General features: G+C 48.8%; 1 protein-coding gene across 2 annotated transcripts in view; it reads left to right on the top strand.

The window, feature by feature from the left end:
• Positions 1–27,921, top strand: part of TRIM33 (tripartite motif containing 33) — a 695,715-nt gene that overhangs the window by 58,694 nt on the left and 609,100 nt on the right. For both annotated transcript variants that reach the window (XM_085652097.1, XM_085652090.1), the window contains exon 6: positions 2,266–2,380. In XM_085652097.1, coding sequence (XP_085508223.1) covers positions 2,266–2,380 — 115 coding nt within the window. The remainder of the gene's footprint in view (positions 1–2,265; positions 2,381–27,921) is intronic.

Consider the following 27,921-nt stretch of genomic DNA (forward strand, 5'->3'; position numbering starts at 1 on the left):
ACTTTCCAAGCTGTTTCTCACGTGAACACCATAAGTGTTTGAACTGCAGCTTCTGGTGCCAGTCAGGAAACGTGAATCCCGCGCACTCTGCACCTGCCGAATCTGGCCTGAGCTCGAGTGGACAAATACCATGAGGAGGTCCCCCTGGCGATCCTGACCCAAGATCCGGCGACCACTGACCTGCCTCAAGCCTCCTGACGACGCCTGCAGCCTCAATCCAGAGGATTCCCCCCCCTACCGCGAACAGAGCGGGTAAGAAAATCCGGCGTCCAAGGCACCCCTGCCCCCGACGCCCCACGGCCTTGTGTGCCCAACCCAGCGGTGCATAACCAACCCTCAACATCCCAACTTACCCCTCAAAGTGGTGGTCACTCCTGGAGGATCCTTGTCCCCGCGCCTGCAGTGTTTCTTTGTCCCGGAGAATCTCCATTGAAATCAACAGGGCTCCTTACCTCAAAACAGTACCCTGCACCCAGCCACCCTAGTGCCGCTGAGGGTGCCCCTTTGGTGCGAACTTGGTCCCCAATTTGCCCTGAGCTTAACCCTAGGAGCTTCGCTCCCACAACCCCGTGGCCTGCCTGCTTGCCTGCAGCCACCAACCGAAGTCCCCCTATCCTCCATAGGATAACATTGGGCCTCAACACTCTGCACCCGGCCGCCCTAGTGCCACTAGGGGTGCGACAACAGTGCATCACTGACCCTGGGAGGCACCTGAGTCTTGCCCCAGAACCCCAACTTCAAAGACCAAATACTTAACTCGAAACCGATAACCTGTTTTTCCTCATAGGATAACATTGACACTTTTTCTCCCAAAAAGTTTCTAAGTGCCGACTTTTGAAAACTAAGAATATTCCTTAGAAATCGCACAAATAACCTAACCAAATGTTGTCAACTGTTTGCAGGAAAGGTCCCGGTGCTGAACCCAGGTGTCCAGCACTGAGTAAGAAAAGGAACTAAAAAGTAACTTAGCTGTGAATTGAATTTCCTTCCATAGGATAACATTGGTGGTTCTTTGTGAAATAGTTTGTCAACTTTTGAAATAAAAGAATATTCTTTAAAAATCGTGCTAACTACAAATACTTAACTACTTACCTGTTTTAAGTAGATGTCCCAGTGCTGAATCTAGGAGTCCAGCACTGGATTACAAAAGTAACGCAAAAGTAACTTACCTGCAATTTACAGGAAAAGCCTATGTATTTCATTATAGTGGTCCAAAGGGTTTCTAAGTGTGGACTTTTGAAATCTGAAAATATTCTTTAAAAATCGTGCAAACTACTAATATGTAATTACTTACCTGTTTTAAGTAAACTTCCCAGTGCAGAACCTAGGAGTCCAGCATTGGATTACAAGAGTAACGCAAAAGTAATTTTACATGCATTTACTTTAAAAACCCATTCATTTCAATGTACTGCATTTTCTAAGTATTGCACCCTACTGCATCCCCTGTAAATCAAATCAAGTACAATCTTTATTGCTTTTTAAAACTGTTGACAACAAATAACTTATTACTGAAAATAATTGAATGCTTATCTGTATCAGGCTTGCTTGGTTCTAATAAATAACAGTATATCTTTTTATACAAAATCAATTGGCCTAGAGTTCAGTCCTTGAGAGTGTGAATTCATTTGCTAACTGAGTGTGTACATCAAATGCTTAACACTGTCCTCTGATACTGCCTTACTGCTTGACCTAGCTACCATGCTACCAAGCTACCACTTTAGAGAGTAAGGTTCTATTTAACTTTAACCTCTGGAGACCCTTGGACTCTATACTCACTGTACCTCACTTTGGTGCAGTATATATAGAGCCAGTTTCTTACATATGTATCTGTGTCTCTCTGTCTCGCTCTCTCTCTGTGTCTCTCTCTCTGTTTCTCTCTCGCTCGGTCTCTCTCTCTCTCTCTGTCTCGCTCTGTCTCGCTCTGCATCTCCCTGCATCTCGGTTTATCTATCTGTATCTCATCTGACCTTGCTAATTCCTCTCCAATATTGATTGTTCAAGTGAATCAGATATCATTTGAAGCATAGCATTCTAACAAGCACATTGAGTGCTTGTTAGAACAGGCTTAGGCTGAATGAGCTAACAGTAAGCTGGTAATTCCGAGGGTGTTAAAGACCGATGTAATTTGTATTGATTGATGTATGGATAACAGGTAAAACAGTGAAATATTCTTTGTTCCGAACTGAATCAAAACATGTATTTTATTATATGTTGGGTAATCCAGTATCGTTAGTGCTTGACCTATACCACATTTCTCCTTTGCAGGATAAAAGAAGTAAATGAGACAAACAAACGAGTAGAACAGGAAATTAAAGTGGCCATTTTCACCCTCATCAATGAAATAAATAAAAAAGGGAAATCACTTTTGCAACAGTTAGAGGTACAGTAACTAGTGCATCTTTTCTTCTTTGTGCCGCTAACTTAGTCAGTATTAGAAAGTAGTTTACACTAACAAACCGTTTATTTGTTGGCCTTGCTGATGACATTCTGTAGTAAGTTCTGGAATAAAATAAAACTAGCTATGATGTTGGGAAATTCCGGATTTCCAGTGTTAATTGATTCATTTAAGTGCTTGTCTTTAAATTTGCTGACACCAAAATATTAGGACTCATTCGATCTGTAAAGCGTCTCAAGAATTCATTTAGTGACACTTGTCCAGTTTTAATTCCTTCTTTACTCATTTTATGTTCATCCCTGTTTAAATCCAGGCATTAGCAAAGACTGGTTAGTGACTTCTCTAGAAAAAGGGTAAACCATTTACGGCAGTGGTATTGATATTCCCTTGCTATTGTCCGACTCCTGTAAAACTTGGCAGCTAATGCTAGAATTGCTGTTTCTAAGCTTAGCCTTCTGTCAATTCCATATGTCATCTGTGCAAAGTATAGATACTGAGATGTTAAGCTGGTTATTGACAAAATTGGGCATACATTTTTAGTTGAACAAATGCTTATACATTTAAAGATGGCCAGTTTATTTTTTGCAAATGTACTCTTGCTGGTAGCCAAATAATAAAAGTAAACAAATGTTAATTTTTGTTGTTTTGATTAATATGACTCAAATTTATATATATTTTTAAACTTTTATTTCTGCTAGACTTCTAGTCGCAGATTACTCACCTTGTGAGCGTTTCTCCAGGCGTCAGACTGGTACCGGAAATCTTTTCAGCAGTACCCTAGCACATGGGCAGGTGGCGCCCGTGACACCACGTCAACACCATTACACATCCATGCCTCTGGCACCAGCTCCTTTTTGCATCTGCTGATCCTGATCTACTCCATATCTTAACAATACTCCAAATTATACTAAATTGCAGTGTGCAAGGAAATTGTCACTCCACTAGTCAATAGGCCTTAAACCCTGTGGGGAATGTTGCAAACAAATGTCTGACTGACCCACATGAAGGCTCAAGGGCGTCATTGTGCCTCCCGTTCGCACTCCTGAAGTCTGTCTACTTTTAATTGGAGACTTCCACTATGCTGTGCTGTTCTTTCTGCCACGTTTCCTGCTCCCTCTGGCATCCCTATGGCCCCCAAGGAGCCAAGAGTCCTCACATCTGGGCTTCCATTAGCTGGCTCGCCCTCAGCTCTACTTGGGCCCTACGGATCCTTTCAGAGCTCTAGACCAAATTTGTTAATTGTTCCCTCCCTGGTACTACAACCCATGGTGGAACCAGATCTGCTGATGCAGTCTAGTGTGGATGATGGCGGCCAGGTTGTAGTACTGTCTGATGCCGAGACAGCTCCACCCTTAAGGCCACGTGCTTCTTCCTCAACCACAACCCTTTTGTCATGTGGTTGAGCTCAGCTTTTTCATGAACTTTTCAGCACCAATTCAGACAGTGAGGGCTAGGGTGCTGGAGGGAGAATACCCAACCATAATCTGAGGAAAGCCTATTTGAGGATCTGCAGGATGCCAGTGGTTTGGATACCTCCTCAAACACCAGCCTTGTTCTCCTTCCATCGTCCTCCACACTTCCCACAAAAGAAAACGCCTCCTTCACTATTATGTGAAGGGCAGCGGAGGCTCTTTATCTTCACCTACTTACTCAGGAGGTTAAGACCAATGTTCTGATGGAAGTTTTGTAGCCTGGCCAGCTGAGTTGAGCCTCTGCTCCCATTCACTGACGCTCTTACAGATACGCTCTTGGGAACCTGGGCCAAACTGTGTTTCAAGCAAGCTGTGCATGGCTAGATTGTCAGACGCCATCGTCCTGGTGATTCTGCTTCCCCCACACAACTCCCAATTTTGAATCCCATGTTGTGCAGGCTTTGGTCAAGGAGTCGAAGAGCATAGAGATCTTTGGCTAGCAGGGTTTTCTTCTCTGCAAGTTTCGCTCCTTTTTAGACTGTTCTCATGTCTTTTGTGTAGGAGGCTGGCTCTGTATATACTATGTGAGATCAAAACGGAGTAGCCTATTTGTGAATTTACATAGACTCGACTGTAAGGCAGGGTACAAACCATTTTGTTTGTTCATGAAGCCCTCACCCACCAAACTAGTTGGTGGCATGCTTCATCATCGGGCCCACCCAGTGACACAGAGTGTGTCCCGGGTGTGCTTCTACGCCTGGATACAGCAGAGCAGGTATGTATCCGAGTGTGCAGTGTAGTGACGTGAAGGTGACTATTTAAAAGCTATGCAGGGATCCCAGTACCCGAGGGTAAATTATATTTTAATAACTGGGTCACTGCTAGCATTAAAAAAGGCTGTTGGATGGTATAGGAATGTTAATTAGGGTTTCCTACATCCAGGTGTGGTCTACATGTTTCAGCCAGGCCTTTATGATTAAAACTGGCTTTCCTCAGGACCAAAGTATGTAGGTGCAAATTACTTAGATTTAAGTGATTGTGTAATTTTGAGAAATGTGTAGCACTTGCTAAGGTGCTTTACATGTGAGAGGGGTATTCCCTCTTAGAGCATTACTGGACATACAACAAGTATGACAGGACACACATACAGGGGAGAGTCTCAGTATGGTTACATATTCACAAGACTGATTGATTGCCGATATCTATTGTGCTGTGTAGACGATAAATAAGCGGCAAATGGTGTAGCCATATTGGTGGTATGGCTAAGGTGAGAGTTATCATATGTATACGAAGTTTTGTGGTGGGCTAAGCATCGTAAGCGCATCAACACACAAAAAAACGGTGGAAAGTGCATGAAAGGAAGATTATCCTCACATTTGCTTGTTGCCAAACATGCCCCATGGAGTAGTCCGGCAGAGGAATGGAACCTGGGAAGATAAAGGGTCCTTAGGGGGTTAGGGACCTGTGGAAAAAGAGCTTACCCGGCTTGTAGCTGAAGCGCTTGGTTTACTCACGATACTTTCGGTCCGTGTCTGCGTTGAACCTCCAGTCGTCTCTGCGGCCTCCGTTGGACTGTCCTCTGCCGTGTTTGTGCTTTAAATGCAGGCTGCATCATTCTGAACACCTGTGCGGGGAAGGACAGAGAAGACAGACTGTGCGAGGACACGCTGAGTCATGGCTGTACTGCACATGGGCGGGAGAGCAGTGTATCCTGTTGTGAGCATGCCCAGAAGAGTATCCTGCTGCGAGCATGCCCATGTGCGGGGGAGTAGTGTGCTCTGCTGTGAGCATGTGCGGTGCCGAATGTCGGCGCCTGTGCATTGGAATGGCTGGGTGAGCTGTACCCACTGTACACAGATTAGTGTACAGTTGTAAAACAAAAGAGCGCTAACTGGGGAAAGAGAGAACTTAAAGAGCGCTGTCGGGGACATTTAACACGGAGGGGAATCAAGAGTAAGAAATTCATGTTTTTAGTGAGCTCCAGGGCATGGAGTCATCCAGGCCCGGTTGCTGCGTGGAGAGGCGATAGATCCATCTCTGTTGTTTGGTATGAAGGATCCGGTCATTGTCTGTTTGGTGAATGTCAAATTGTTCAATGACAATGACTCTGGTCCTGATTTTGCGGGTCGTCATGCCCACGTAACAGAGCCCACAGGGGCATGTTATGAGGTACACAAGATGTACTGCTAGCAGTGACCCAGTTATTAAAATATAATTTACCCTCGGGTACTGGGATCCCTGCATAGCTTTTATATCGTCACTACACTGCACACTCAGATACATACCTGCTCCGCTGTATCCAGGCGTAGAAGCACACCCGGGACACACTCGGTGTCACTGGGTGGGCCCGATGATGAAGCATGCCACCAACTAGGTTGGTGGGTGAGGGCTTCATGAACAAACAAAATGGTTTGTACCCTGCCTTACAGTCTTGAGTCTATGTAAATTCACAAATAGGCTAGTCCTTTTTGATCTCACATATCAACCCCGGGGATACGGCCTAGCTACCTAGTCCTTTCTCTCTCTCTCTCCTTTGATAGTGATCTGTATGTTCGAGGCATGTGGGCTGCTGAATTCATATCTGTGCATAGATCGCCGCCTAGTGTTGGGTCCGGATGATTGCACATTGTTGTCCTGGAAGAGTCTTCGAAGTATCACGAGATAGGTGGCTCCTCCCCTGGACTACAGTGCGCATGGGCATCCCCTCCATCCTTGGATTGTTTTTTTCCGCCATTGGGTTCGGATGTCTTAATCTTAGCTCTTTGAGTATTTAGGCCTTTACTTTCGTCGGTATTGTTTTCGTTCGGCGCCAAGTATATTTGTCGAGGGCGTTCTCCAGTAGATCATCAACGATGGATCCAAAGACATCGAATAGCCCTTTTAAGCGTTGCCCTCTTTGCAACTCTAAGTATGCTCGCTTTGACGTGCACCCGGTGTGCAACAAGTGCCTCTCTCCAAACCACGACAAAGCCACCTGTATGGCGTGTTCCAGGTTTCGATCGAAGAAGACCCTTCGCATTCGTCGAGCAGCTCGGCTCGAGGCGCAGAACGCGACGCCGAACCCGGACAACGTCTTCGGGACAGAAGATGAAGAGGTCGTGGACCTTGAAGTTCGGGGGGAGTTCTCGGATCCGGATTCGGAGCGCGAATCCGACTATGACGCCGAAGACGAGCGTATACTAGACGAACAGGAAGATGGTCTCGTCGAAGAGGTAGGAGATGACGAGGAGGCCCTTGGGGCCGAGGAAGATGGCTCAGAAGCTTAACTAGGCCCACATGTCGGTACAGAACCCAACAAGACACTCGATAAGGCTCAGGTCGAGGGATCGCCACAAGGCCTTACCCAAGATCATTCCTCTGGTTCTACAGCCCCGCATAAAGGCCCGGCTACGAACTACCCCAAAGAGCCATCGGTATCGAAAGAGCCATCATTCGATCAAAAGAAATCGAAACTGAAGGCACCGGCACCTACCTCGAAACCGAAAGTGAAAGAGTCTCTCATCGGCAACAAGGCCTCGAAGCCCTCGGAGCCGACCAAACAAAAGAAGGCCGTCGACGCACGGAGACTTCATGGGGACGTCGAGCCGAAGGCGGCGCCGACAACCAAGGTCAAGGTTGCCGACCCGAAAAAATCGGCGCCAAGGATCGTCGACACAAAAATACAGAGCGCCTCGCGACCGCCGAGCCATCCCAGTCCTCGCGTCGAGAACACTGCGTCTGGTTCGGGGTTACATGCCACGTCCAAGAGGGTATCGACGGAACGTGTCGACTCAACAACCCCGTCTCCCCTCCTAAAGAAGAAGGTGTCTGAGTCGTTACTCCGCATCCGCGACACGGCTTCCATGCTCGGCGCAAAAGCACCCCCGCAGCCGAAGACAGTCAGCACAGTTCACATCGCGTCGACGCACATAAAATTCGGACTACCACCGGCGGTACGACCGAAGATGTTCGACGCAAAGAAGGGTCTCGAGCTGCAAAAAGGGGTCGACCCGAAGAAACCCGTCGAAGCACCAACAGGAGTGCCGATGGGGCAGAGAGCTGTCGAAGTCCCTCAGGAAGATGAGGAGCCAAGGCAGTTTATCGATGCGGAGACTGGTAGACTGTCAATATATAAACGAAAGATACTGCCAGAGAAATCAATGGAGCCATACAAAATCCCATTGAAGAAGAAGAGGACCACGTCACCAGTTCTAGTAGAACATGTTCACTATTATGACCAGGAGCCTCAGTCATTCTCACCCACACAATTTGATGAGGATGCAGGGGATACTGGTGATATTGAGGACACTTATCCTGTGGACACTGACCCTGAAGATCAAAACCTACCTTGGGTGGACGATATTGGTACAGGGGACCCACATACCGCTCCAGACACGCAGGCATATGTGGTAAAATCATCTCCTACTGAGGATACTGCTGCTTTCAATGCCTTGATTGAGAGAGCAGCTAAACATCATGATGTACAGCTCCATATTGATCCTATTGAGGATGATTTTCTGATGGATACCTTCTCTACCTCAGAAAGATCTATTAAGACTCTGCCCATGCTGAAGGGGGTCCTAAAACCGGCTCATGACATTTTTAAGGAGACCACAAGGGCGAGAGTACTAAATCCTCGTATTGACAAAAAATATAGGCCAGCTCCTGTGGACCCTACCTACATACGGGGCCAGTTGCCTTTGGACTCGTTGGTGGTGTCCAATGCTCGGAAGAGAGCCAATTCACAGACAACGGGTGATGCTCCTCCCCCTGACAAGGAGTCTAAGGTCTTGGAAACTTCAGGGAAAAGAGTTGCTGCACAGGCAGCTAACATCTGGAGAATTGCCAACACTCAGGCACTTCTGGCTCGATACGACAGGGCGCATTATGATACCCTAGAGACACTGCTACAGCACCTCCCAGATCAGTTCAAGGAAGGAGCAGAGTCGCTTATTACAGTAGGGAAGCTCATAAGCAACGCTTCCATTAAGTGCGCTCTTGACGTAGCGGACACTGCAGCTAGGGCTATTAACACCAGCGTCATGTTAAGACGGCATGCTTGGTTGAGAATCTCAGGATTCAAACCGGAGATTCAAACAACGATACTCAATCAAGCTGTCAACCCTGACTCCCTTTTTGGCCCCGAAGTTGACACCACCCTAGAAAAGATCAAGAAAGATACAGAGACTGCAAAGTCTATGGGGGCTCTGCAATCACAGCAGTTTAGGAGTGGGTCCTTTCGTCGCTCTACCAACAGAGGACCATCTAGAGGCCAGAACTCCCAACAGTCGCATTACACTAAACAAGGTACACAGACCACCTATAATAAGAATAACAGAGGTGGATACCGTGGAAACAATGTCAAGGGCAGAGGCCGAGGAAACAACAGCTCCAGGTCCTCCGCCACCAACAAGCAGTGACGCCTTGTCACTGCCCTGACCACTTAACACCTGTCGGGGGGAGACTCCAAGAATTCCTGCCGGTCTGGAAGTCCATCACTACAGACAGGTGGGTGAGAGACATTGTCCAGTACGGTTATTGTCTGGAGCTCACATCCACTCCACCAAACATACCACCAAGACACCGTCCTATGTCCGCAGAGCACTTGCACTTATTACACCAGGAAGTTCTCCGTATGCTCCAAAAAGGAGCCATAGAACTCGTGCCAGCAGACGAACAGGGATCAGGGGTGTACTCACTGTATTTTCTAATCCCCAAAAAGGACGGGTCTCTCAGACCCATACTGGATTTAAGACCTCTAAACCGTTACATTCTGTCAGAGCACTTTCACATGCTCACCTTGCAACAGGTGCTGCCGTTGCTCAAGCAGGGAGACTTTCTCGCAACACTAGATCTCAAAGATGCGTATTTCCATGTTCGAGGCATGTGGGCTGCTGAATTCATATCTGTGCATCGATCGCCGCCTAGTGTTGGGTCCGGATGATTGCACACTGTTGTGCTGGAAGAGTCTTCGAAGTATCACGAGATAGGTGACTCCTCCCCTGGACCACAGTGCGCATGGGCATCCTCTCCATCCTTAGATTGTTTTTTTCCGCCATTGGGTTCGGATGTGCTTATCTTAGCTCAAGTTAGGAAAATTCAGTTTAAGGCCAAAAGGCCTTTAGTTATCGTCTGTACTGTTCCCGTTCGGTATCGACTAGTTTCTTTAGTGCTTTAGCACCTTCTTCCAGCTTTTCGGATCCGCTTGGTCCAAACATCGAACTTCAATCGACGATGGAATCGAGGACTCCATTCAAAAGGTGTCCTTTATTCCACGCGAAATACCTACACATCGACGTCCACCCGGTATGCGACAAATGTCTCATCGGATCACGATGAGTCGATGTATGGCCTGTGCCCGATTCCGCTCGAAGAAGACTCTCCGGAATCGACGGGCAGCGAGATTGGAGGCGCAGCAATCGGCGCCTGCCCCGGCCAACATCTTTAGCACCGAAGACGAGGACGCCGAGAGCGTGGAAGACGTAGACTCCAGCCCCGCTTCTGAACACGACTCCCGATCGGAAGACGACGATGAGGTGATCTTTCAGGGAGAAGAAGTCGTCGAAGAGGTAGGAGACTACGATGAGGCCTTTGGGGCCGAGGAAGATGGCTCCAGCGAGGAGCTAGGCCAACCCGTCGATACGGAGGCCGAAAAAATACGTCGTCATGAGGCTCAGGTCGAGGGTTCGCCTTCGGGCCTTACCCAAGATCAATCTCACGGTTCTTCGGCCCCGCCTTGAACATTTCGCAAGAGCCATTCTTATCGAAGACGACTGGATTCCCTTCAGCGAAACCGAAACCATCCATCGCACCAGTTCCATCGAAACCGAAAGTGAAACTGGTTGTGATCGGCTCGAAGGCCTCGAAGCCCTCCACTCCTTCGACGCCGGCAAAGGTCATCGGCTCAGACCGCGCAAAAAGGGATTTCGGTGCCGAGCTCACGCAGCGGATACGGGTGCCGAGCCAAAGAAGAAGGCCCTCGGTCCCCACAAGGCGCCTCGGCCTCTGGCACCGAAGACATCGGCCCCAACCACCAAAGTCAAGGTGGCCACCCCGTCTGCGTCTATGTCTAAGACGGCGGCGCCTGCCAAGTCATCGACTCCGAGCATCGATACCTCCCTTCGGATCGATGACCCCATGACTGCAAAGAAGTCGGGTGCCGCTTCGACGCCTACCTCCAAGGTGCTGACCGGTTCCAAAGAGCCCTCTGCGTTCACCGTGCAACAGGTCTCGGCATCGTTGCAACGCATCAGAACGGGCAGCACTCCACTCTACGTCGGGTCCCGAAACGCACAAGGCTTCGAAAGCACCCTCGGCGCCGACCAACATCACGTTTGGGTTGCCGCCGCCCACGGCGCCGAAACTGTTCGAGATTCGGACACGTGTCCGCCAGTCTCGGTCCCCATCCACTGGACAAACAGATTTCGAGCCTTCACAGCCACAATTTATCGACGCCAACACTGGTAGGTTGATGCTCCGCAAGCGGAAAATCACGCCAGAGAGGGGATTGGACTCCTACAAAATTCCTCTCAAACACAAATTGCCGGCAGGGTCAGAGCCAGTGTTTCATGAACACTTTCAACCCTTCCATCAGGATCCACAGTCCTTTTCTCCTACGCCTTCAGAGGCAGACGCAGTAGAGGACTATGTAGGGGATGATACCACCTACCCTGGGGATATTGATCCTGATGATCACCTGCAAGACCCAGATCAGGCATGGGATGACCCCACAGACCAGGGTACCGCACCAGATACCCATGACACGCCGCTCTATAACATAAAGACATCTCCCACAGAGGACACTGCTGCCTTTTAATGCCCTCATAGAACGGGCTGCTGCCAATCATGGAGTAGAACTCCATTCTGACACTGTCGAAGAAGACTTCTTGGTGGACACTTTCGCCTCTTCCGAAAGAACTGTCAAGACTCTGCCCATGATAAAAGGAGTTCTCAAACCTGCAAAAGACCTTTTTAAAGAAACAACCAGGGCACAGGTGCTAAACGCCAGGATTGAAAAAAAATACAAGCCTGCACCCGGAGACCCTATGTACATTAGGGGTCAGTTACCTTTGGACTCCATGGTGGTTGCTAATGCTCGCAAAAGAGCCCACTCACAAACAACAGGTGATGCTCCTCCCCCAGACAAGGAGTCCCAAGTGCTGGAGCCATCAGGCAAACGGATTGCAGCGCAAGCAGCAAACATCTGGCGCATTGCCAACACACAGGCACTCCTGGCCCGTTATGATAGGTCCCACTACGACACACTAGAATCACTACTCCAACATTTGCCAGATGAATATAAAGAGGCAGCGGAGCTCCTCATCAGAGAGGGACAACTCCTTACCAATGCATCCATCAAGTGCGCACTGGATGCAGCCGACACAGCGGCGAGGGCAATCAACACAAGCGTCATGTTGAGAAGGCATGCATGGTTGAGAATCTCAGGCTTCAAGCCGGAGATTCAGAACAATATCTTAAATCAACCGGTCAACCCAGACTACTTATTTGGCCCCGAAGTTGACACTACCCTTGAAGATTAAAAAAGACACTGACACTGCGAAATCAATGGGGGCTCTGCAGACGCAGCAGTTTCGTAGTGGCTCCTTTCGTCGCCCCGGGAATAGAGGAGCAGCTAGAGGTCAGGGGTCGCAGCAGCAGTACACTTAAGGGGCACACAAAGTACCTATGATAAAACCAACAGAGGTGGATATCGTGGCTCCAGCACCAAGGGCAGAGGACGTGGTTACGGCAACACCAGGTCCTCCCCCAAAAACAAACAGTGACGCCCTCTCCCTGCCCCCCGACCACATAACACCTGTCAGGGGGAGACTCCCAACGGTTCCTGTCAGCGTGGAAAACCATCACCACAGACAGGTGGGTCAGGGACATTATCCAGAATGGTTACTGTCTCGAATTAACGTCTACTCAACCCAACATACCGCCAAAGCACCGTCCTATGTCCGTAGAGCACTTGGCATTATTGCAGCAGGAAGTGCTAAGTATGCTGCAAAAAGGTGCAATAGAGGTCGTGCCCGTCAACCAGCAGGGGACAGGGGTGTACTCTCTGTACTTCTTAATCCCAAAAAAGGAAGGGTCGCTCAGACCTATACTAGACCGGAGACCCCTCAACCAATACATTCTCTCAGAGCATTTCCATATGCTCACCCTACAGCAAGTTCTCCCGCTACTCAGTCAGGGAGACTTCCTAGCCACACTGGACCTAATAGATGCGTATTTCCACATACCCATACACCCATCACACAGGAAATATCTCAGGTTCACTATTCAGGGGCATCACTATCAGTTCAAAGTTCTCCCCTTCGGAGTAACAACAGCACCCAGGGTCTTTACCAAGTGCCTAGCAACAGTGGCTGCACATCTACGGAGACCACACATTCACGTCTTCCCTTACCTGGACGACTGGCTTGTTCAGGCAAAGTCAGCCCAGCAATGTGCCAGCCACATGTCCCTCACCATTCACCTTCTTCACAGTCTGGGATTCTCGCTAAATTACCCAAAATCACATCTCCAACCCGCACACGTACGACAGTACCTGGGCGCGACCATAAACACTCTGGCAGCCACAGCTCAGCCAAATTTAGTGAGGATCAACAGCATGCAACTGCTGATCTCAAAGTTCAAACCTCAACACTCCCTTCCTGCGCGAGTGTTCATGCAGTTGATAGGCATGATGGCCTCCTGCATTTTCATAGTCCCGCACGCGAGACTACATATGCGCTCGCTTCAGGAGTGCTTGGCACGTCAATGGAATCAGGCTCACGGACAATTAAAAGACCTAGTGTTGGTGAGCGGTCGGGCATACAACTCTCTGCATTGGTGGAATCCACAAAACCTTTGCAAGGGCCGACCGTGCCAAGAGCCTGTTCCACAAATAATACTGACAGCGGACGCCTCTCTCCAGGGTTGGGGAGCTCATGTACTCACTTACACAGTGCAGGGACTATGGACAACGCAACAAAAGAAGATGCACATCAACGTTCTGGAACTGATGGCAATCTTCCTAGCCATGAAGGCATTCAAAGTACACTTGTGCAACAAAGTCGTGTTGATCCGGACGACAACATGACTGCCATGTACTACATACAGAAGCAGGGAGGAACACACTCTCCACAGTTGACTCATCTGGCTCAGAGCATGTGGAAGTGGGCCATTCAGAGGAACATATTCCTCATGGCGGAACACCTCCCCGGCAAGGACAACCAGATGGCGGATCTGCTCAGCAGACACAGCCACCAGATGCACGAGTGGGAGCTACACCCGTCAGTACTCCAACCGTACTTCCAACAGTGGGGTCATCCAGAGATGGACCTATTCGCCACAAACAAACGCAAAATGCCAAAGCTTTGCCGCCAGGTTCCCACATCCACAGTCACAGGGCAATGCGATATGGATGAACTGGTCCGGCAGATTTGCGTACGCTTTTCCCCCAGCGCCATTAATACCGCTAGTGGCACGCAAACTGCGACAACACTCACTGACACTCATCCTAGTTGCTCCCACATGGGCGCGCCAACCATGGTACACCACCTTTCTAGAACTTTCCGTGGTGCCGCATCAAAGGCTGCGAATCAAACCCGCACTTTTAACGCAGAACCATTGCGAAATTCAGCACCCAGATCCGCAACAGCTGAACCTGGCAATCTGGCTCCTGAAGTCTTAGAGTTTGGCTACCTAAACCTGCCACCTGACTGTATGGATATCATCAAGGAGGTCAGGAGACCCACTACCAGAGCTTGCTATGCGGCTAAATGGAAGAAGTTTGTCATTTACTGCAACAACAATGACATTAACCTGCTGGACGCATCCATTCAAAACATCATCTGTTACCTCTTACACCTATACTGATGCAATCTGGCATACAACTCGATACGTATCCATTTAACCGCGATAGCAGCCTATCTCCAAAACAGGCAGCACCTCTCTTTATTCAGAGTGCCTGCCATCAAAGCCTTCTTGGAGGGACTCAAACGAGTAATTCCCCCAAGACACCCACCGGCACCGGTGTGGAACCTCAATTTGGTCCTCGCCAGATTAATGGGTCCACCCTTTGAACCTCTCCATTCATGTGAGATTCAATTCCTCACCTGGAAAGTAGCTTTCCTAGTGGTAATCACTTCGTTAAGAAGAGTTAGTGAACTCCAGGCACTAGCCATTCAAGAGCCATTCATACAGGTTCACGCAAACCGGGTTGTACTACGTACCATCCCCAAATTCATGCCCAAAGTGATATCGCAGTTCCACATGAATCAAACTATTGAACTGCCTGTTTTCTTTCAAAATCCTCAGAATGTCGCACAGAGAGTGCTCCATACACTAGATGTAAAGAGGGCCCTCATGTACTATATAGACAGAACTAAGGACTTTAGGAAAACAAAACAACTTTTCGTTGCCTTTTCTCCACAACACAAGGGCAACGCCATTTCTAAAGCAGGTATAGCCAGATGGATCGTTAAATGTATTCAAATTTGCTATCAAAAAGCTAAACACACATTAACGATTCCCCAACGAGCCCACTCAACACGAAAGTTAGGGGCGTCCATGGCTTTCCTAGGAAACATTCCTTTACAGGAAATATGTAGAGCAGCCACATGGTCCACTATACATACATTTACCAAACACTACTGTGTAGATGTACACTTAAGACAGGAGGCAGCTGTAGGACAGGCTGTTCTCAAAACTCTTTTTCAGACTGCTGCAGCTGGCACGGGTAGCCACCGCTAATGGAGGTACTGCTATGTATTCTATGCACAGATATGAATTCAGTAGCCCACATGCCTCGAACTGAATATGCTACTTACCAGTATGCATCTATTCTTGGCATGTAGGGCTGCTGACATTCATATCGCCCACCCTCCTCCCCGGCGCCAGTAGCGGCTGCAGCACTCAGAATTACTGTATAGCATGGTCATCACTTACTGTATCTACTCCATCACTGCCACAATGGCGAAAAACAATCTGAGGATGGAGAGGATGCCCATGCGCACTGTGGTCCAGGGGAGGAGTCACCTATCTTGTGATACTTCGAAGATTCTTCCAGGACAACAGTGTGCAATCATCCGGACCCAACACTAGGCGGCGATCTATGCACAGATATGAATGTCAGCAGCCCTACATGCCAAGAACAGATGCATACTGGTAAGTAGCATATTCAATACCCATGCACACATCACACAAAAAATATCTCAGGTTCACTGTTCTCAATCAACATTACCAGTTCAAAGTCCTCCCTTTCGGAGTAACAACGGCACCCAGAGTGTTCACCAAGTGCCTGGCAACAGTGGCGGCGCACTTAAGGAGACAGCACATACATGTCCATCCTTATCTGGATGACTGGCTTATCCAGGGAAAGTCGGCCCAGCAGTGTGCCACCCACATGACCCACACCATTCACCTTCTTCACAGCCTTGGATTCTCCCTGAATTATCCAAAGTCCCACCTTCAACCCACCCACGTACAGCAGTACCTAGGCGCGACCATAGACACTCTGGCGGCCAAGGCACAGCCCAACTCAGTGCGGATCAACAGCATGCAGTTGCTCATAAAAAAGTTCAAACCTCAACACTCACTACCGGCACGAGTGTTTATGCAGTTGATAGGCATGATGGCCTCCTGCATCTTCATAGCCCCGCACGCGAGGCTACATATGCGTCCGCTTCAGGAGTGCTTGGCACGTCAGTGGAATCGGGCTCACGGACAATTGAAGGACCTAGTGTTGGTGAGCGGTCGGGCATACAACTCTCTGCATTGGTGGAATCCACAAAACCTTTGCCTAGGGCCGACCGTTCCGAGAACCTGTCCCACAAATCATACTGACGGCGGACGCGTCTCTCCAGGGATGGGGAGCTCATGTACTCAATTACACAGTGCAGGGACTATGGACGACACGGCAAAGGAGGATGCACATCAACCTTCTGGAACTCATGGCGATCTTCCTTGCAATGAAGGCATTCAAAGTACACCTGTGCAACAAAGTCGTGTTGATCCGGACGGACAACATGACCGCCATGTACTACATACAAAAGCAGGGAGGGACACACTCTCCACAGTTGTCTCATCTGGCTCAGAGCATGTGGAAGTGGGCCATTCAGAGGCACATCTTCCTCATGGCGGAACACCTCCCGGGCAAGGGCAACCAGATGGCGGATCTGCTCAGCAGACACAGCCACCAAATACACGAGTGGGAGATACTTCCATCAGTACTACAACCGTACTTCCAACGGTGGGGTCATCCAGAGATGGACCTATTCACCACAAGGGAAAACGCAAAATGCCAAAACTTTGCCGCCAGGTTCCCACATCCACAGTCGCAGGGAATGCAATATGGATGAACTGGTCAGGCAGATTTGCGTACGCTTGTTCCCCCAGCACCATTAATACCGCTGGTGGCACGCAAACTGAGGCAACACTCAATGACGCTCATCCTGGTTGCTCCAACGTGGGCACGCCAACCATGGTACACCACGTTTCTGGAACTCTCCGTGGAACCGCATCAACGACTACGGCTAACACCCACGCTTTTAACGCAGAGCCATGGCGAGATTCAGCACCCAGATCCGCAACAGCTGAACCTAGCGATCTGGCTCCTGAGATCTTAGAATTTGGCTACCTAAACTTGCCTCCAGAATGTATGAATATCATCAAGGAGGCACGGAGACCCACTACCAGAGCCTGCTATGCGGCTAAGTGGAAAAGATTTGTCATTTATTGTAAAAATAATGACATCAATCCGCTGGATGCATCAACGCAAAACATTATCTGTTATCTCTTACACTTATACCGATGCAATCTAGCATACAATTCCATCCGTATACATTTAACCGCACTGGCAGCTTACCTTCAGAACCGGCAGCACCTCTCACTGTTCAAAGTGCCTGCCATCAGAGCTTTCTTGGAGGGACTCAAACGTGTCATTCCTCCAAGACCCCCTCCTTCACCAGTCTAGAACCTGAATGTGGTCCTCACCAGACTGATGGGACCACCTTTTGAACCTCTACACTCTTGGGAGATTCAATTTCTGACATGGAAAGTAGCTTTCCTGGTTGCCATTACTTCACTAAGAAGAGTTAGTGAACTTCAGGCACTAACCATTCAAGAGCCATTTATACAGGTTCATGCCAACAGGGTCGTACTACGCACCAACCCTACTTTCATGCCCAAGGTAATTTCGCAGTTCCATATGAACCAATCCATAGAACTACCAGTTTTTTATCCTAATCCTGAGAATGTCGCAGAGAGAATGCTCCACACACTTGATATCAAAAGAGCTCTCCTGTACTATATTGACAGAACACAAAATTTCAGGAAAACAAAACAACTGTTTGTTGCCTTTTCTCCGCAGCACAAAGGCAACCCCATTTCCAAAGCAGGAATAGCTAGGTGGATCGTTAAGTCTATACAGATTTGCTATGAAAAAGCTAAGCGCACACTAACAATTCCTTTAAGAGCCCACTCCACACGGAAGTTAGGGGCCTCCATGGCTTTCCTGGGAAATATTCCTTTAGAGGAGATATGTAGAGCAGCCACATGGTCCACTATACATACATTTACCAAGCACTACTGTGTAGATGTACACTTAAGACAGCAGGCAGCTGTAGGACAGGCTGTTCTCAAAACTCTTTTTCAGACTGCTGCAGTTGGCACGGGAAGCCGCCGCTAAATGGAGGGACTGCTATATAATCTATGCACAGATATGAATTCAGCAGCCCACATGCCTCGAACCGAATATGCTACTTACCAGTATGCATCTGTTCTTGGCATGTAGCGCTGCTGACATTCATATCGCCCACCCTCCTCCCCGGCGCCTGTAGCAGCTGTAGCATTCAGTAATTACTAGTTAGCATGGTCATCATTCACTGTATTACACTCCATCTATGCCACAATGGCGAAAAACAATCTAAGGATGGAGGGGATGCCCATGCGCACTGTAGTCCAGGGGAGGAGCCACCTATCTCGTGATATTTCGAAGACTCTTCCAGGACAACAATGTGAAATCATCCGGACCCAACACTAGGCGGCGATCTATGCACAGATATGAATGTCAGCAGCCCTACATGCCAAGAACAGATGCATACTGGTAAGTAGCATATTCGATACTATACCAAAATGAGGTATAGTGGGCACAGAGTCCAGTGGAACCCCAAAGGTAGGCAGAAGTAAAAGTATATAGCACCTTACTCTCTATTTGTGGTAACGTGGGCGAGCAGTAAGGCTTTATCAGAGGGTAGTGTTATCATTTGCTGCTTGAGTGTGTACAACAAATGCTTGTCACACAGTCAGACTGAACTCAGACCAATTTGCATCAAAAATATTAAGTTACTTTATTTCTAGAACCATGCCAAGCCTGGTGCAGGTAAGTGAAATAATACTTAGCAAAGTCTTATGCACTTTTTTCCAGCTGAATGCAGATTCTAATGCACTTGGTTGATTTACAGGTTAAGTCAATATTTCCAAATTAACAGATTACTTTGCACGTTACTTTTTAAGTTACTTTTTCTACTCCGTGCGATATGCCTAGATTTCACACTGGGACCTTTCATAGAGAAAGGTAAGTAAATCAGTTTTGGTACATTTGCAGTTTTTTAGTGTTTCATACAAACCAACTCCAAACAGTCAATGCACTCCTATGGGAGAACATGAAGTTATCCGTTTGCAGGCAAGTACAAGTTTGTGGGAGTTGGTATTCTTGCGTTAGAACCTGGGTTCCCCCAGGGGCAAGGATGCACTCTCAAAGCACCCTCAGCGGCACTAGGGTGGCCGGGTGATTAGTTCTGTGGCCCAATGTTATCAAATGGGGGATAGGGACCTCCGGTTGGTGGCTGCTTACGAGCAGGCCACTGGGTTGGAGCAAAGCTCGTGGTGTTAGGCTCAGGGCAAAGGGGGATCCGAGTTAGCACCCAAAGTACACCTGCAGGGGCAGCTGGATGCAGGGTGCTGGTTTGACGTTGAGTTCCCTGATTTCAATGTGGATTCTCCAGTTTCAACAAAGACTGCAGGCTCGGGGACGAAGATCTCCTGGAGGTGACCACCAGTTGGAGAGGTTACATGGGATGACTGGGGATGCTGGGACACTGTCGGTTGGGCCATCCAGGGCCGTGGTACTTCAGGTGCAGGGATGTCCTTAGGCGCCGGTTTCTCTTACCAGCTCCGGTCGAGGTCAGGGGGGATCCTCCAGAAAGAGGCGCAGGCTTCGCTGGGAGATTCGAGGCAGGTCAGAGATGACCAGATTTCAGGTCAGGACAGCCGGGTAGACCTCCTAGTGGTGTTGGGCCACTCGAACTCAGGCCGTGGGTGACTGGTGCAGACCTACGGATTTGGCTGGAGCCAGAGTCTGTGGGTGAAAAAATCCGCTGTTCACAGGAGGCAAACTCTTTTCTGTGGAAGGCAGTGCAGGTCCTCTGGTTTCTTGAGTGGCTGCAGGACACACCAGAGTTTCGCTTCTGCAGGTTCAGCTTTGGGACAGGCCGGTAGGGATGGGGCCAAGTCAGTGGGCGTTCTCCTCTTCTTAGTTTCAGCACAGTTGTTCGGTCCTCCTTCTTTTCTTCTGGATTGTTTGTCTGAGGAGGCATGGGTCAAGGGTGCCCCTAAATACTAGATTTAGGGGTGTTACAGGTAAATAAAGGTTGGGATCAATGGGTCCCTTCCTTGGGGTGGGTACATCCCCCTATTATGCCTCCCTCTGGTTGGCTGGGTGCCCCCATCTGCAAGATGGCGGGGACTGAGAGTTGTGCTTCACCTCCCCTCCTTCACTGGAGTGGTGGGGTTGGAAAAGGTGGGTACACCTCCCTTCCTCGCTTTGTTTTCCCGCCGATTCACCCACCCAAAGTGGGGGTCACAACCGGTGGGGGTCAGTTGCTGGGAGAAACAATTAACACCTAAAAATTGAGTATTTAGGTCGCTCCCTCAGTCCTTGAACCTAGATTCCTGCAACCCACGAAAAAGACGCTTTGCAGCAAAGCCTGAAGGCTACTACTGATATGGCCCCAGCCCTACCGACCTGGATCCAGCTTTATAAATAATGCAAAGAAGATGATGCCTGTCCTGTGGCCAGCGACTGCCAGAAACCCAAGGAAGGCTGCCTGTTCTTCAACAAAGACCAGAACGTCTGAGGACAGCTGCCCTGTCCAAAAAACTCCAACTACAAAAACTCCAGATCCAGCTGAAACAGCGACACCTGGACATGGCTCCTTGGGCTGGGTGGCTCTTGTCCAGTGAAGTCTCCCCATCGACCCTGACCTAGAGTCCAGAGTTGGCTGACCCTGGACTCCTGGACTCCATGTCGACACCTGCAGTCTGAATCCAGAGGCTCCCCCTGACTGCGACCGGCTCCGGTAAGAAGAGACTAAAGGCACCCTTGCATCCAAATCCCATGCTCCTTGGTGAGCTGAATCTACAGTGCCCCTACGACCCCCTACATCTCTACTTGGCTCTGCTGTGGTTGGTCTCCCTCCTGCATCCTCCATTGCGATGCCTGAAGTCTGTTTGTCGAAAACAGAATCCTCATTGAAAAGCATTGGGTGCCCAACGCTGAAATTGCGCCCTGCTCCTGAGCCGCTGGTGGTGTATGGTTCTGCTTTGTGGCCCCCAAGTGCTTCACCTAACCCCCAAAGCTTGGCCTCTGCAACCGATTTACTTACCTGCAAGCAGTGTGGCTTCAAGCACCTCCAGTCACCATTAAAGCGCATTGGTCCATACTCTGTTTTTTTTTTTTACCTCTACTCGTGGCTGTCCCTGTGCAGCTGGAGGTGTAGTTTTGATACTCATCTGACCCTTGCCCGTTGCTGACCTTTGGTCACCTAGACTAGAAATGCAAGTGTTGTACTTAACAGTTAAACCGCTTCATTGTTTTCTTCTGTAGGATAACAACGTGAAAAGTATTTTTAGTTAAAAACGTACTTACCTTATTGCAAAGATTGTTATATTCCATTTAGGTACCCTAATATAAGCTCAGGTAACTTTGCAGCCTTTCACCTATATTCTTCCCTACACTACACACACAACGGTTTACAGGGACTGACCTTTTACCTAGATACGAAACTGCATTCAGAACGCTGTTTTTTCCCTAGTTCGAATCTCCTACATTATGCGTGAGGCTTCTTGGAAGCACAGCAGGACTACCATCTCCTGTATAATATCTCTGTATAAAGTTCAGGCCCGACGTCCTCCTTTAGGTCGACACAGTAACACAGCAAGGTAGGACCCTTGGGGAGACCTATGGGTATACATACATCACGCCTTGCTTAGAAAGATAGAGACCACCGAGACTTCCTGGCTGACACACTGACCAGAGACACTGAGGTTCCTGCATGCAGACGCTTCAGCTCGCAGTGATCTAACATCCCTCGTGGGGTGTCGAACTCAAGACCAGGACGGGGTCCCATATTCTCTCATTCTCAGGAAATGGGGTTGACTAGATCCTAGAGGGATTCTTGGCATAACACCTACACAGGTGCTAAGTACATTTAGGTACATCTAGTTAGGGAGGCATCGCATGAGTACTCACTTTTTATCATGTTTTTAGGTCTCGCCTGGCGTTAGCAGTGCGCATGCGCTGCACTCGCCATGCGAGGGTCTCTTGGAATCAATACAGATTCAGAAGTTGGCTTTCGGCTCCGCCCGTGATTTTGGTTGGTTCGTGTCATAAGTTATGGTAAACGGAGTGTGATGATTGTAAGGGGGAGGCTTTTTAGCCCCTCCTGATTACCATCCTGTCCACTTTTGGCCCCGCCTCCCGGACTGGATGTTTTACTCGCGGCGTTGCAAGCTTTGTTTTTATTACTTTGTGCGCACTTTTTTTCACTCATTCGGCCAATGGCGCCAGCTTGTTTACGTTTACCTGCTTCTGCTGCACAGGGACGCCTCTCGCTAATGTTTTGCTTCTGCCACTTTATTCCTTCCGGCTCCAGACTCTGGGAATGGCGACATCTTGTTCATACAGCTGCTCTTATATTTGAAAGTCTGGTCACTACACTGCTACAGCAGATTGTTTTAGAGAACGCACCCGGTTCCTTGATTGAAATACGATAAACATCATGTGGGTTGACATGCCAGGGAAATTCAAATACTCAACCAGCCTCATCAACACGGCTCTAGCTCAAAACGACTACAATGGTCTGAACACCAAGACGCACATCTGGCGTAATATCAGCAGTAAAGTACCCGTAACATCGGCTGGAAAGTACCCGAGGACCTGCCAACCGGACTCGTGCCATGTGCGAGGCTGTCAGCCAGTCCAGAATCTTTTAGCCACAAACGCTTTGCATGCTGGTGCTTGTAGTTTCACTTTTTCCCCATTTATAAGTGTGGTCATACATGTTCCAGCTTGGAAGGGAATGTTAGCTAAAAGCTGACTTTGGCACAAGGTGTCACACAAGCACTCTGGGGCATCGTGGCTTACCACCCCAGGGGGTCCATCGAACCCCGACAATTGCTGTATTTCACTGCAACCTTCAGCAGTGAGTGTCGCCAGTTTCCCTGTTGCACAGCGCCCGCGACAGAGCAAAATCACTCCTGCTCGCCCTTCGATGGGCGCACAAATCCCCGTCTGTGTTTCCTATGACCTTTCAAAGCAAGAACCCTGCAAATAATGATTTGGTGAGTTTTTGTAGACTTCCTTCTCTGGTGTCACAAATACAACAAGCATTTACAATGCAATGGTCTCGGCATTGTTAAAGTTAGAGCTATTGGCATTGCTCATGACACTCTCAAATGCGAGACCTATTGCATTTGCACCCACACACACAGAGCCACCCACACACACAGAGCCACCCACACACACAGAGCCACCCACACACACAGAGCCACCCACACACACACAGCCACTCTGCATCAAACGTAAAAGAAGATCAAGCTGGAGACTAGGTCGAGAGCAGACGCACAAGACTCCTGTCCTTGGCTCCTGCGCAGCATCACACTCAAACTACAGCATCCATCACAGCCCCGGCTCAAACAAACTGCCAAACACTCCCAATGAAGAGCTCCGAGGTGCACACAGCCCTGGTCAAGGACATAACCAGCAGCAGTGACCCGCCTGATCTAGGGTGAGTCTTCTGTCCCATCGTCTTGTGGGCTTACCTCTGTAACAATCTGCCCCACAACCGTGGGGGACCTCTACTAAAAAGCCAAAAAGAATTTTGTAACATGCCGGGGGATAATCACACCGTGGAATAGGGGGATGTACAAAACATTCCTCGGACGGCAAGTGCCCAGCCAGATTTCCAGAATGTCAAAATTTGATAATTATATATACAATAATTCAAAATGAAAATCATTTCCAAAGCCAGATGTTATTTTGAATCTCTGAATTACAGTGGGGGTATCTTTGATGTGGGGTGAATAGCGTCAGTACCCTGGGGTACCTCTAGGATCAAGAGTGGGTAGAGTCAGTACGGGGAGAAGAGCCCGTACACTGATCCTTGCGCCTCTACACTTGAGCTGGACGTGACACGGTGGTGGAGGAGGAGGCTTGGTACAGTCAGCTACACCTGGCTGGTTAGTAAGGTAAAACAAGCATCATTGGGTTTTAACGGATTCTCACAAACCAGGTCCAGGTGCTACTGCACAGAGAGGGCTGAGGCCAGGGCAGTACACCGGGGGATCAGCACACTGGTTGTTCCAGGTATGGTGAAGGGGGTGCAGGGTCTGTGCACTGCAGGCCCTCTCTGCTGGACGCTCTTTTACTACCATAACCAGGGCTTTAAGTGGGATGAAAACACTGAAGGGGGGAGGGGGAGTTCTCTACGAGGCGTGGCCAATGTAATTAAGGGCGTGGATTAAAAAATGTATGCTAAAAATCTATTCTTAGCATAGTGTGCCGCCCGATTTGTATTTTGCGGTTTGTCATTGCATCCAGATATGACACAACAAGTAACATCATACCTACAAGAGGTCAGCACTGTTGCCTTTGTCAATGGTTGTTGGTTACGTACCGCCAGTGCCAGGGCACAAAACAGAGCCCGATAGAGACCCGTTTCGAGGCCTCCATAAAAAAACTGCCGGTGCGCAGATCCAGTGAGACCTGGCCCACTTAAAGCCCTGGCCATAACATCTCTCCCTGCCTCAGCCCAACTCTCAAGTGTCCAAAGGGCCGGGCAGGAAATAGAAACAACAGTCACAGTACTCGCATCCTCCATGATCCCGCGATCAGATCGCACTCCTCCAGGCTTGCAGGTCTCACTGGCCCAGGTTTACTGATCTCACTGGTGCAGCGCTGCGGATCTCATCCCTCCAGGGCTGCGGATCTCACTTATATAGAGATGCGGGTATCACTGATACCCGGCTGCAGATGTAACCCATCCAGCGCTGCAGATCTCTCTCTAGCTGTGGGCAGCAGACCACACTCACCCGTTGGGGCTGCCGATCTCACCTCGATCCAGAGCGGTGCAGGTCTCACCCACCGAGACTGCCGATCTCACCCTTCCAGGGCTGAAGATTTTGCTGTCTGGTCCACAGCCGCAAAGCCCATAGCCCATAGCCGTGGCAGGCAGCTGTGGCAGGTTTCACCGTCTGCCACAGAGGGGTGCGGGTGCAGACGTATCGCCACTAGGCTGCAGATTTCAGCAGGGGTTCAGCTCTCTGCGGTCCGGGGCTTCAGCTCAGCTGTGCGCGGCTTCAGCTCTCAGCCATCACTGGCTTCAGCTCGCGCTGCTTGTGGCCTCGGATCCGCTATTCCGGCTGCAGAGCCTCAGCCAGTGTAAATAGTGACTCTCACTGGAGGCTCCAGCATCTGCCGGGCGTCTCCCTGCTGCCCCAGCGTCTGCTGTCTGTGCCGAGCTCCTCTGTCTGCCGCCCGTCTCTGCTGTCAGTCCGAGCCCGATCCCTCCGCACAGAGCCGCAGTTCCTCTTGGCCGGAGCCCCCTCGCTCTACTCACAGCTGCAGCGCCTGTAAACTTTTGCAGAGCAGAAAAAAAGTTTGGTTTCCGGTTGCTTGAGGCCGAGTCTCCGAGCAGCCTGGGTCCTTCTACAGCAGACGCGGACAGTGAGGCGCAGTGGCTAGGGGGGCAGTGACACTACTGGAAAGAAACACCCCGTGGGGACAGACAGTGGCGTACAGTGAGAGGAGTGAGCGGAGAGGCTGGGGTGGCCAGATTGTGTGAACTGTTATCCCGATTGCAAACCAAAAAAATGTACAATGTATTTCCATAACCGCTCAGACTGGACCAGCCAAAGCTTAACCTGAAAGAGTGGGGGGGGGGGGGGGGGGGCAGCTGAAGCGGCAGAGCAGAAGCAGAAACAATGTTGTTCCTGCTTGCATTTCACATGGTTCACGGGCGGCAGAGAAGTAACAAGACTGTCTTTTCCTTCTTACTAGAAGAAAAAGAGTCCTGTTACTTCTCTGCCGCCCGTGAACCATGTGAAATGCAAGCAGGAACAACATTGTTTACTCACCGGACTTGAAGAGGCGACCCCACGTCCACTCCGACCGCGCACAAAATGGACGAATCTTCCCAAGCTAAAAATAAAATAAAACACGCCCACCACGTGTGAAAGGGGCGGGGCTTCAAAAAAGTGAAAATCGAAAAAACATGCCCACGAATCCGAAAAAGACAGGTGCTTGTTTGGAGAGACAAAGTTCTTCTCCAATGGCTGACCACCATTTAAGAGGCCAGCCAATGGAGAAGAGTGGAAAAAAAGAGGCGGGTTAAAGCCCCACTCCTGAAACATTAAATCTCGCGAGCGAGACTGCGCAAGCGCAGCCTTCGCTAGCCGAGACCTAAAAACGGAGTGTTTACCACTTCCACTTTTCAGTTAGTCATGCCTTCCTGCCACTACCTCACTCCTATCTCTCGTTTGTAGTTTCTTATCTCACAGGCAGCTCCGGGGCCTTTCTTCATGCTGGATGTTTGTCATGAGCCGTAGAAGGAAACATTGTCGTTCTTACTATCTACCCATAGATGCTAAAATTCGACCCAGACACACTAACTGGACTAGACTGAGTGATGTACCTCAATAAGATACAATCTGCGCCCTTACGAGGTCACTCAAACGGGAGCACAAGTGCCTAAAACACAGGCACTGACAATATTCCTGCCTGTTTTTAGCACTGACGTATATAGCGATGCCGCAAATAGTGCTTACTCCTGCACATACCATCTGGTTCTGCTCTCGGGTAGCTGTCTATGCACAACAGTGAAGTTATGTTAATAACTGGCGTAATAATGCAAACAAAATTTTTGATAATCTTATATACCCACGGGTATTAAAGAAATACAAAAACGCACCCAATAACCGGTATAAATATAATTTTCTGAGGGGCATTTTCTCACCCATTAATCTTTGGAGCATGGCCATCAAGCTATACCAGCAGGATAAAGTATAGTTTGTCTCTTCCTACATAGAATACGATTTTGAATAATTACATTATTTTCAGCATTTTTCAATTTATTTCACACTAAATTTACATTTTGTATGATTCGCGTTATTGCTAAATGGAGGTTTCATTTAATAACGTAGTACTCTGCAATAATAACATTCAATTGAAACTCTTTTAAAATTAGAGTATGGCCACCTATAATGGAATGCATAATCTACAGATCTTAAAGTATATATTCATTGTTTCTAGCTCAAATAGATCGGAAGTTACTAAAGAAACAAGCATTGGCATAGCCAATATGTCTCGCCTTTGGGACCTTATAAGTATTTAGTTATGCAGTACAATAACCTTGGTGCAACAACATCAACTGTTGCATGGCTAAACACTTATAAGGTCCCAAAGGCGAGACCTATTGGCTATGTCAATGCTTGTTTATATACTTGTATGTATTCATGATTATTGCAAGATGGTAGAACTATACCATCCATTTACTTTCTTAGTGCTTCTAATCCTATATCTATGCTACTGTCTATCGGTTGTTGCAGCTCCTATGTTCTACACTAGAATAACATCTGTTCAATAAATTCTTATTGAAAACGCCCAGCCTGTTTATTCTGTGTATCTCTCTGAGACAAACTAAGTGAGCACGAGTGACTGAGCGAAAGGTAGTATATTGTGTACATGATTCTGAGGGATCAGGGTTGTCATGTTTAATGGTTGCCAAGAACTCTTCTCTCCCCGATAAGAGGAGATTCTAGTAGCACTGTGAGCTAGCTGATACAGAAAGCCAACATACCCGGTGGGGG

This window comes from Triturus cristatus, chromosome 1_1 (genome assembly GCF_964204655.1).
Source record: "Triturus cristatus chromosome 1_1, aTriCri1.1, whole genome shotgun sequence".
In the NCBI taxonomy this organism is placed as follows: Eukaryota; Metazoa; Chordata; class Amphibia; order Caudata; family Salamandridae; genus Triturus; species Triturus cristatus.